We start from the raw sequence: 12,119 nt of genomic DNA, 5'->3' as shown, positions 1-12,119 counted from the left end.
GTGATCATGTGTCAAGGGAGAAATGATGTTGATGGAGTATCGATCCTCAAATAAATGGAATGATCCTTGGGAAAATACTTTGTATTAAGAGCACTTATTGACATGACCCAACAGGGGCCCCTCCCTAAATAAAGTCCTTTATTTAAGTTTTAGGCATTCCAAGACAGGGTAAATGATAACCAGTATATATTGAACATTTATTACTCCAAACACATCACCTTACTAATATTCCAATCTGGGTGAACACAAATAAATTAGTCTTCTTGAAATTTCAATATGTTCAACCAAAATTGAAATGGTACTTCTTGCAGGTTTGAGGGTTAAACAAGGGTTGAGAACACATGTAGCAGGCTCTACTTACAAGAAAAGTTTAGAAAACATCTCTGGGACCTGAAATAATTAGCAGAACAGTCAGGTTTCCTTATTTCCCAAACTGGAAGTCATTAGTGTCAGTGATGACACAAGGTCATAGGATAAGAAGCCAAAGTAGGTGAAGTATTTCCAGGATACTTCTTCCAGGAGACAAAGGAACAAACTCATTAGAACAAACATTAGGATTTACTTGACACCACTTGCCCTGCTCCCACCCCAGCTCACACTCAAATAAGCAGCATCAGCATTTTTATTACAATCTAGAGCTCTGAGAGGGCGAGAGCTGGGCACACTGGTCTAGGCTGAGTACTTAACAGCCACATGGATGTAAGCAAATTGAGTTCCCATCTTTCAGTTTCCTCATCGGTGAGTGGCAATAACAGTTCCCCCTCCATTCAGTTATGGGCATCAATTCGATGCCAAAAGATGTCTCAGCACAATGCCTGGCACAGAAACTTTCGATAGGCTGTGTCTGAGATAGAAGATCTACCTTTAAGTCAGCCAGTTAAAGAAGCCAGGGAACCCACAATGATAACTAAAGGAAAATATTCTCACAGGTTGGGGCTGATTTATGATGTTTGGTCAATCACAACCATTGATAACACAGCAGCAGCAGCAGAACCCCCGTTTTTCATGGTAGAACTCAGGCAGAGCATGTGAAGATGAGAGAATGTGGGTAAAGAAATGGTGTAGCATTACTCACCCCAGAGTTTCCCTGTTGAAAGTTGACTCCTTTTGAGGGTTGAGACAGCTGACAGAAAGCCTTAGCTTACTTAATCTTTGACAGTGCTTTAGGCAAAATGAACTAACTCGGAGTTGTAGGTCCCCCAAAATGTCCAGGTCAGCTTCAGGGAGGTAATCCAAAATCTGCTTTACAAAGTTCTCCTCATGTGTTTCATATAAGCACTGAAAAAACATGAGGAATTCAAAATGGAAGGAGACTGTTTCATACTTCAAGGACTCTTCTGCCCATTCTAACAATTCATCCATTATCCTGGGAGACAGCCTACAATGCAAAGTATCTTCCAGTTCTCTTGAGAGGTCTCTTTTTAAGAGACCAAAGAAAAAAAGAGCCATTTGATGCCAGTAGACGTTCATGTCAGCGAAGGCATCACTCAGTAGTACCCTCATCTCTTGATGAGTTGAGAGACCCCCGGTGGATCCTTCCATTCCCCTGAGTACATAGAACATAGCCCCCAAAAACACCTGGAGACTTTGGTGAGTGAAGGTAATACAATCCTCACAGTCACTGACCTTCTGAAGAATATTCAGCCTGAAGAGAAAATCAATGAGCGGTGCCTGCAGGTGCCAATGTTCTATGTCCTCTTTTGCAAATGTGAAGTTTGAAGACCACATCCCATCTGCAGCCAGAGAACAGAGGGCCCTCCATTGCTCTGGCCAACTCTGCCCTGACCAATTGAAGTCTGCTGTTGCAAATGAGCTGGAGAAGAAATAGGCATACAGACTGGTGGTGGTCTGGGTGCTCAGCTGGAAATAAGGACATCTTGTCATCTGTCGCTTCAGGCAGGAACACACAATCCAGCACACCAGGGGGGCGGAGCAAGAATGAAACAGAGTTTTGTTATTTCTTACCCAATGCAAGATTTTCCTGGCTTTGTCTTGGTCCCCAAAGTACCTGAAGAAATACTCCTCCTGGTCTCCCTCTGTGAACCCTGAGATTAGTACAAATCGGGGGTTTAGTAACAACTTTTTAAGATCTTCACGCCTACCATCCCTGGTCGTGATTAGTAAGGTAGCCATGGGGACCAGTTCTTTCTTCAACAAGTAGAATAGGATTCTGGCCACTGGGAGCTGCTGGTACCAGTCTGTACATGGCAGGCTGTCAGCCAAGTTGGAAGGCATGGTCATTTCCTCAAAGCCATCAATGATAAACAGAAGCCTCTCGGGGTGACTCATGAACTCTTCAATGGGGGCCTGTGAGTTGGGCCAGTCCTGGGAAAGCAGGTCAGCAAAGGTGGTGTCCCTCATCTCTCTCACTTGATGGCAGCTGATGTAGAAAACATAGGAGAACCTATGGTGAAAGAGAAAGCCCTCTGCCCAATGCAGCATGACCTTCACCACCAGCGTAGTCTTCCCAACCCCTGCCATCCCCTCCAAGATTATAGTCTGGGGCTGGGCGCCAGTCCTGTTAGGATACACCAGGCTCTTCAGCACTTCATGCTCATTCTCTGTCACATCGCGGAGGTATATATGGTCTTCCGGCCAAGGGATATTGTCCCACATCACCAGCATTTTAGCCTTCATCCTCTCTCTGTATGTTTTTCTGTGGACTAAACAGAGAACTATGGCAAAACACAACAGCAATCAGAAGGAATGTCAGCATTAGGAATTATTCAATAGTGAAGTCGCCTTGAACAAAACAGACAATCTCTGCCTTTAAAGGTCTAACTTTTGGGAGGTGGGTGAGTGTGGTGGTGGCAAGTCACAAAAGGTAGCAAAAGTTAAATAGTGTGATGATATACACAAATAAAAACCCTAGGATGACACAAGAGAGATAGAAGATGCCTTCTGAAGGGGGAAAGGGATCAGCAGACTTCTGCATGAGAGTTGACACCTTAATCATGAGAAGAAGCCAGTCCAAGATGTAGAAAGAGATGCTTTCAGGCACGGGAACTATGAGTGCAAATGCCCTGAGATGGGAATGAGAACATTCTAGAGCACAGTGACGGAGGGGCCTGGTAGGGGGCTAACTGAACAGTGGGGAGGAACTAGGTCATGACCGTCTTCATTCTAAAGGTCTAGAGCTGAAAAGCCATAATTTACATGCGTAAAAGTTTGCTGTTCTTTGAAGTTTGCTGTTCTTTGAAGAAGGGACTGTGGTCCAAGAAAGGAGGCAAGAAGACCAGGTGAGAAAACTACACCTGTATCTAAGTGAAAGCTGGTCTGTTTGGTCAAACATGGCCATGGGTAACACAACAACCACAGATCCCCAGTTCTTTTGTGGAAGAACGTAGAGCCTCAGAAGGACTAGATCACAGAATTAGAAATAAAAGAAATAGATTTAGGGTCTATATTGAGAATGGAACCAGTAGGACTTCTAATGATTTATAACAAGGGGGTGGGGAATGCTAAGGAAATTTGAGTTCTGCACAGATTCTAGGGTTTTGGCTTAAATATCAGGGTGGATGATGATTCCACATGCCAGCAAAAAAATTATATATATATATATATATATATATATATATATATATATATATATATATATATATAAACACACACACTTATAGATATAAATTAAATATATTTTATGTAAATATCTAAATATATACATAAAATATATTTTAAACATATTATATATTACATTTAAATATACAAATTATATGTTTTACATAAATATATAAATTATATATAAATTAAATATAAATACATAACATTTAAATATATTTTAATGTAAATATCTAAATACACATTTAATATTTTTATATTTTAATATATAAATAAAATGTATATTTTACATAAATATATAAATATAAAATATATAAAGTTTTTAAATATATAAAGTTTCTGGTAGAGAAAGCATTAGAGTAGGAATATCAAGAACTACCCTCACATTTTCTTCAAGATTTAGAACTGATACTTATGGCTGCGAAGCTTTGTGGACACTTCTAGAATCTTGGTTCCCTTGTCTGTAAAATCCAAATAACCAGGAAAGAATGCAGAAGCACTGTTTTTTGCCTACAAAGAGGCATCTTCTGGAGATGGGATCTTGGGCAACGTTCTATCGGATTATCAAGCATCTTGGAATGTTGCGTTTTTCAAATGTCCAAACTTCCGGAGCTTTACCCACCTCCAGAAAAGAACTATTGTTCTGGATTGAGCAAATTCCAAGACTTGATCGATCAGCCTTCAAGAAATGGATCTTATGGACCAAAGGGTGATTCCTCTAGGACCTGCTCCCTCAGCATGAGTCAAGCCATCTCCCTTTGTTTGCCTTAGTTTCTCTTCTATGCAGCTCGAGTTTAGTGAAATCTAAAACTATCAGATCAAAATCTCAGGTGGCTATCACAGCAGAGGCACCCTTTAACCTAACCGATTTGGGGATGAGTCTTGCCATCCAGACGCTGTAAAGCTGAGCATGAAAGCACCACACAAACTCAAGAGAGGAAAACTGCATGAGGGAGAAGATTTACCATCTATGTGACAAACCAAGAGGCCATCCTCAACATGTGACGTGCTCTGACAAGTCAATGAGAAGAAAATGAGCATCCACCAGAAAAGTGAGAAGGGGGGCAGAATTGTCATTTTGCAAGAAATAAAAAAGCTAATATGCAATTACGGTTTTCAACTCACTAATAGAATGAATGCATACCAAATATTAAATCACGACTACTTTGATCAAGTTGGCAATTTTTTGAAGGAATTTTGTGTTGCTAGCAGGACAGAATAGACACGGTATCATTGGGGATGGCCTTTTAAACAGATTTTTAGGGGATCAACTTGCCACATCAAAATTTATATTACATACATGCTTTCATGTAGGACTTCTAGTTTAGGAGTGTCCTCTACAGAAATAACTTGCAGACAGACAATGTCATGAATATCTAAGTAGTGTTAACTATTAAAAAAAAACCTGGCAGCCTGTCAACAGGATGTTAGATATAGACCAAAATATATCCATACAATGGCATATTCATTAAAGAATGTGGCTGATGTGTTTATATAAAGATATGATCAATTGAGAAAAGCAGTGTAGACCTATCATCTAATTTATGTATTCAAGCTGGGAGAACAAACATTCTTAAAGTGGTTATTTTTGTAAAATTAATTGCTTACATATGAAAAGGAAGATTTTAAAATATTGAATATGTTACAAATTAATATTAATATTAAACACATTTACATTGTTTAATCACTTTACTCTGACCAGAGAACAGATAATTTGGGAAACCAAAAACTGCCCCGAAAGTTATGAAAAATATTTAAGGAGATATCACATCTATTGAAAAAAATACTGTTGATGGAATGTTTCATCACAGGTGTGATAGAAAGTTGAAGTAATCTTTCAAATTATAACCAAAAAAAAAAAGATGGAAGCATGTGGGGGCTGGTGGGAAGGTATGAAAACTAAATGTTAATCCCAGGAAACACAACACCTAATTGGAATTTCAGGGGGGAAAAAAACCAAAACAAGAACAGAGAAGGAATGATCACTGTCAAAGAAATAAAAAAGTTTGAGAATAGGACACATGTTTTTAAATGTTAAGGCCCCATGTAAAGTACAGCATAGAGAATAGAGTCAATAATGTTGTAACAACTATGTATAGTGCAAGGTGGGTACTAGACTTATCGGGGGGATCACTGTATAAATGATATAAATGTCTAACCATAAGCTGTACACTTGAAACTCATATAAATAATATTGAATGTCAACTGTAATTGACAACATAAATAAACAAACAAATAAATAAATAAATAAATAAATTAATTAATTAAATGTAAAAGTCCCACTTTGTATGCAACCCAATGAGTAGGGCCAGGCCCAGATCCTAGTCACACGAGGACATTTCAGAACACGGGGGGGAAGACTCCAACAGCTTTCATAGTGTGAAAGACAGGTCACATACAACATAAAAAATCAAAGTGGCATCAGATTTATCACCACTGGGCACTGGAGGACATTGGACACCAGAAATATCAAGGGAAGATGTCTCTTGACTTGGAATATGACACAAATTATTCATCAAAAAGTGCACTAGAGGAATTTTCAATCAAGGAAGCTCTGGAAAACCCTCTTGTATTGACAGTTCTCAATAAGTTACTATAAAATGGGTCCACTGGGACAGTGGTGAGACAGACAGATGGACGTGGAATCCACAGGGACAAGATGGAGGCAACATTCCAGAGTAGAAAACGGAATTTGAGATTAAATGAGGTCACAGGATGGGGGCTGCATGGCAACCGATACAGACTGGAAAATATGGGGCTTCAGGAAACCATCTAGAAAGAATGACAAGGGAGCTGATGGACTCCTTCATCTGTTTGATTGCATTATGCTTCCCAAATAACTCTGCGATAATGTAGTAATAATTATGAAGAAAGTCAATGCAGCCACCAGAAGCTGAAAAAGCAAGGACAAATTCATCTCTCAAACCTCTGGAGGACGCACAGCCCTGCTGACTTTTGACCTTGACTTTGGATGTCTAGTCTACAGAACCATGAGAGTAAACCTATTGTTTAAGCCACCCGGTTTTTGCTAATTTATTACATCAGCTCTAGAAAACAAATATGTAATCCTAATTTATTACATAGTTCAGCATTAATTTATGTGTATATCCACAGGACACACTGAATACCTTCTCCTCACACACACACACACACACACACACACACACTCATATAACTTTATTGGAGGATAGAAGAGAGATACTTACCTACCATGAAAAGAAGTCAGTAGATAATTGATTGAAAAACTCAGAAACAGCAGTACATGTTAATTACTTATGAGCCAAGAAATGGATAGCAAAGATGGCAGCTGAGAGTGGCATGTGGCTGCTTCTGTAGATCAGAATTCAAGGGTTAGGCAAAGAATTGACGCCTTTCATTATACATTTTGCATTTCTGTGATTCTTTTTGTATTATACACAAGTACATCTATTTCTTGAATGAAATTAACTTGTTCTATAACTGCATGTATTACTTTGTCAATGTGAAAATCTCCATGTGATCATGGGTACAAAAAAAATTACAGCTACCTATTAAGTCAACACAAAGTCCACAAACAAACACTGGCATCGAAGAACTTAGTGGAATCAGAGAGAGTGTCTGGCACAGTAGCTTATTGAATAAGCAGTGCTAGAAGAAAGGTTGAGAAGGGGGTCACTTCTGGAATACTATAAATAGGATAAAGTTTCAGGGGAAATGACAAATGCAGATCTGGTAAAATGCCCAATCAAGCATTTTGCCTGTGATCATCATAAAACAGTGTACAAACCTGATTCTTCTCCTGGCATCTCTGGTTCCTCTTGGTCGGAGTTTTGGGGTCCCTGCATCTGGGACAGCTCTGAAATAAACAGTGATTGTGGGATCTGAGATTCCCTAGGCTGGAAATGAGTAGGCAATGTTTGGTGCTCTCAGTAGAGCCAACTATTTCCCTGATAAGCTTGGGATGGGAGAGATGGAAGGAGTCACATCCTCCAGCTAGAAGGGGACACACATGGCTAGTCTCCACTCACTGATTTGTCCCAAGTGTGTAGAACAGTGCCCAGTACATAGAAGACATTCTAATATTTTTGGAATAAAATACCATAGGAAGAAAAGTACTAAGAATTGGGTTGTAACGCCAGCTCACCAATGTGTTTCACATAACTGCTCTGAATCCCCTCTTCACCGTGAACCAAAGGACCCCTTCTGTGATGCACTCACACACCAGCAACCTAAATTCCATGGCCCAGTACTAAGCACATGGCTAGTACTTATGAGCCAGTGCCCATAAGAAATTTGAATCTGAAAGAGATAAGGCTCTAACATTTATGATTCCATTGATTGCCCAGGTTTATAGGACTTCATCTGGGTAGCAAACTGGGTCCTGAGATTCCTCCTCACACTCCCTGTTCCTTTGAAGAACAGGAATCCATTATTCTCCACCCACAGTTGCCCAATTCTGTGGAGCCCCACAGGCCCCAGAGGCAGTCAGTCCAGGGTTAGGCTATCTCACTTAGCATCAGGGAAACACAATGGCAATCTTTTCCCAAGCACAGCCCAGTAAAGCTAAGATGGTCCCTTGTCACTGACTCCATTTGCCTGTAAGCCAACTACATGACATGTGGCATTGCTGTGTTGCAAGTGGTCCCAGTGTGAACCTTCCATGGTATGGCTTTATTGTTGAGTATCAGGTGCCACGACTTGTATCTTGACACATTAAATTGAAGACTCTATATCTAGCGGGGGCCACCTGTGTAAAGAGCCGTGCTGTTCCAGCTGAATAGTCAGGAATTTAAGTCCAATTCCAAGAAAGAGAGGGGAAGGAAGGAAGGAAGGAAGGAAGGAAGGAAGGAAGGAAGGAAGGAAGGAAGGAAGGAAGGAAGGAAGGAAAGAAGGAAGGATGGATTTGCAATTCTGACTTTGGCTATCGGAGGAAGCCTGCTGAACCACAGCCTCACCTCCCCAAATCTGTTGAAATTGTGTTGGGTGGGGTGAGATGGCAAACTAGCCTCTAGAAACCACCAGGAAAGATGATGCTGTTAGAAAATAAAACATCCCAAAGATGAACAAATGAGTGAGGACCTACTCCCCATACCCTCTAAGCATTTCATCCTGGAAACTCAGATGTGGGTATGCTGTTAGCCCCACTTTCAAAAAAAAGAAAAAAAAAAGAATAGGGGTCCAGTGGTTAGTCATTTGCCTGAAAGTACATTTGGGTAGGTGGAACCAGCCTTTGAATCAGGCAGTTGGACGCTAGAATCTGAGCTCTTAAACCCATAGTTGCCTGAAGACAGCATGTATGTGCCTGTAAACACACGCACACTCACAAACTTACTCACAAATACATATTCCACAGCTCTGTTCACGCACAGACACACTCAGCATGCTGTGTGTCCTAGGAGATGAAGCTAATGGGGCAGCATAAGTGACCCTGACCTTTTTATCACTGCCCATTTTGCTTGTGAGATGGATGTGGGCTAGGGCTGCCTCCTGCATAAGAGGTTGCTTTCTAAAGCCCCATCCCTTTAGAAGGCCAAGTGGTAACTGGATAAGGACCACCAAGAGGGGTTCCTGTGGGTCCCCATCCTGTCCTCCTGCCCACCAGATGATACACAAAACCTGAATTGCCATGACTCAGCTTCCAACACCCAGAGCTCTGATAAGGAAGACTATGTTGGCGACTCAGAACTCATGCCCTCATTTGCGGGCACAGGAGCAGTATATGGTCAAGCACAGAGCCCCTGGAAACCCACAGCCTGGTTAAGTCCCAGCTCACGACCTTGAGCACTTCACTTGAGCTCTGGGCCACAGTTTCCCTGGCTGTAAGACATGAACAGCAGGACCTTCTTCTTATGAGTGTCATGAAAAGTAACAGTGCACAGAAAGCACTGGGATCAAGGCCTAGACTGTAACCAGTAGCAGCAAAGTTATGATTTTTTTTTCTCCAGGTCTCAGAGGCAGTCAGTTCTGCCACAACATGACACAATACTGTAGTAGGTAAGGTTGCATGATACAGACCACATGGGTTTTTATTATCTAGGAAAATGGAATCAGTAACACATTAAACAAAAATGCTATACCTGAAACTAATATAAAATAGTCAACGTCAACTGTAATTTAAAAAAAATTTTAAAAATACAAGCTGAAAAAAATGGTAGAACAATTTTACACTTACTAACTGATTATGAAACATTACCACTACAATTAATCAGTAAATATAACACTACAATAAATATTACAATGCTACAGTAAAAATACTACAATGCTAAAATAAATAAATACTACAGCCAGATGCAATTTTGTTTTTTGTTTGGTTTTGGGGTTTTGGGTTTTTTTTGCATTTACCTAGTATTTCCCTTGGGAAAAAAATCATGCATGTTTCCCTTGGGAAAAAAAATCAAGCAACGTGGAACTCCTGCTATGCTCAAAGCATCTCTTCATACAATGTTGCATTGGGACAAATGTGCCTTTTTGAGATACCACTTCACTCCGGTTAGAATGGCTATCATCAATAAATCAACAAACAACAAGTGCTGGCGAGGATGTGGAAAAAGGGAACCCTTGTGCACTGTTGGTGGGATTGCAGATTGGTGCAACCACTATGGAAATCAGTATGGAGGTATCTCAAAAAACTGGAAATGGAACTATCTTATGACCCAGCAATTCCACTCTTAGGTATCTATCCAGAGAAATCCAAGATGTTAATTTGAAAAAATATATGCAGCCCTATATTTATTGCAGTGCTATTCACAATAGCCAACACATGGAAACAACCAAAATGCCCATCGGTAGACGACTGGATTAAGAAACTGTGGTACATTTATACAATGGAATACTGCTCGGTCATAAAGAAGAGTGAAATTTTACCATTTGCAATGATGTGGATGGGCCTAGAGAACATTATGCTAAGTGAAATAAATCAGTCGGAGAAAGACAAATACCATATGATCTCACTTATATGTGGAATCTAAAGAACAGAATAAATGAGCAAACTAATGAGAAACAGTTACAGAGACATAGAGAAAACACTGAGGGTTGCTAGATGGGGGGGGGGGGATGAGGGAGAAGGTGAGGGGATTAGAAAGCACAGTCAGTAACCACAATATTGCCATGGGGATACGATGGACAGTTTAGGGAATATAATCAATAATGCTGGAAAGATTTGTAGGTTATCAGATGGGTACATGTCTTATTAGGGAGACCACTTCATGGATGGTGTAGATGCCTGACCACTGCAGTGTACACCTGGAGCTGAAGCTGAATAATACTGAGTGTCAGCTATAATTTGATAAATATATAGTCACAGGATGTGGAGTACAGCATAGGGAATAGAGTCCTTGGAACTGTAACAGCTACATACAATATCAGAGGGGTAGTAGATTGGGGGAGGGGGATTATCACTTTGTGAGGGGTGTAAATGTCTATTACATTGTTTTGTAAAACTGAAAAAAAAAGCCCTGTAACAGAATGAATGTGCCTCTTCCAATTCCCTCCCACATTAGAACTCCCAATCTTTACAGCTTTTAGACCTTTAAGCTTTAATCCTTCATAGCCCATTAGGGAGATTCTTTCTTAGGGATAGACTAGCAACTTGGAAATCCAGCAACAACCTCCTTGCTCCCCTGAGGGTAGCTGTCTTCTCGGTCCCCCTCCTCTCTCTGTGTCCTGTCACCCAGACCTCCATCCGTCCCTGGACCCCCCATCCCCACATCAGACACACTCACCATCCATCTCTGCTCTAACTCCCTCACACAGTGAAGTCAGATTCATGTTCTCAAAGATTCTGAGGGTCATTTCCCACATCTGCCTTTCCGGGAAGTATTCACGCAACAGACACAGCAGGTTAGTGGGATCAGCGGCCTTCAAGTTGGCCCAGGGGATCTGCTGGAAGTTCTCAGGCAGCAGCCGTGGGGACTGGAGGCCAAGTTTGAATTCCTCCAGCTGGTGCTGATCCAGACCCCTCAGGTGAGACAGGAGCTTATCACAGGAACAGTCGTCCACCACGAGGTTAGCGGAGGAGCTCATCCTGCCAACACACAATTCCTAGCTTCACCCAAGACCCGTCACGTCCACAAACAAACAGGACCTTAGAAAAGAGAGTTGAAACCATAAGCTGCGACTTTCACATCCTCCAAAACTATCTGCTCTGTACCCTCGCTATTTATTTTCCCCTCTTAGCACTTCCTGTTACCCATGTTTGTGCAGATTTCTCTCTCTCTTCCACAAGGATGTCAGCTCCTTTTCAATGGAGATGTTGCCTGTTCTTGGCTGTGTCACCAGGGCCTGGTGCACACAAGGCCCTCGGTGACAGAAAGAAGAACAAATGGTACTATGCCCCGCCATGAATTCTTACCCACCTTTCATTCTCTAAACAACCAGTCATACATGGGGACACGTAGGGTCTCTAGCTTATAAAAGTGACAATGACATGATATCTCCAAAAGTTGTACAGAAAAACCCCCCACAAAACCCTGCTTACCTGGATTTCTGTGTTCAGTGAAAATGTCCATTAAAAATTAAGGCAAAATAGGAGTTCCGGAAAAATGGCGGCGTGAGGTGAGCCTCTGTAAAGCTCCCCTGGAATT

At 41.2% G+C, this 12,119-nt stretch overlaps 1 protein-coding gene across 1 annotated transcript in view; it reads right to left on the bottom strand.

Annotated features, from left to right (window-relative positions):
- The window catches only part of NLRP13 (NLR family pyrin domain containing 13), a 31,338-nt gene extending 19,779 nt beyond the window's left edge, over window positions 1-11,559 (bottom strand). Inside the window, exons 1-3 of the mRNA XM_019710894.3 lie at window positions 11,259-11,559; window positions 7,325-7,393; window positions 1,076-2,663 (exon numbers count right to left, since the gene is read on the bottom strand). Coding sequence (XP_019566453.3) covers window positions 1,076-2,663; window positions 7,325-7,393; window positions 11,259-11,559 — 1,958 coding nt within the window. The remainder of the gene's footprint in view (window positions 1-1,075; window positions 2,664-7,324; window positions 7,394-11,258) is intronic.
- Window positions 11,560-12,119: the final 560 nt, after the last annotated feature.

The sequence above is a fragment of the Rhinolophus sinicus genome, chromosome 8 (assembly GCF_057876585.1).
Source record: "Rhinolophus sinicus isolate RSI-liver-muscle chromosome 8, RSI-T2T, whole genome shotgun sequence".
In the NCBI taxonomy this organism is placed as follows: domain Eukaryota; kingdom Metazoa; phylum Chordata; class Mammalia; order Chiroptera; family Rhinolophidae; genus Rhinolophus; species Rhinolophus sinicus.
Note: the sequence above shows the minus strand (reverse complement) of the source record. Positions and strands in the feature narration are given on the sequence as shown.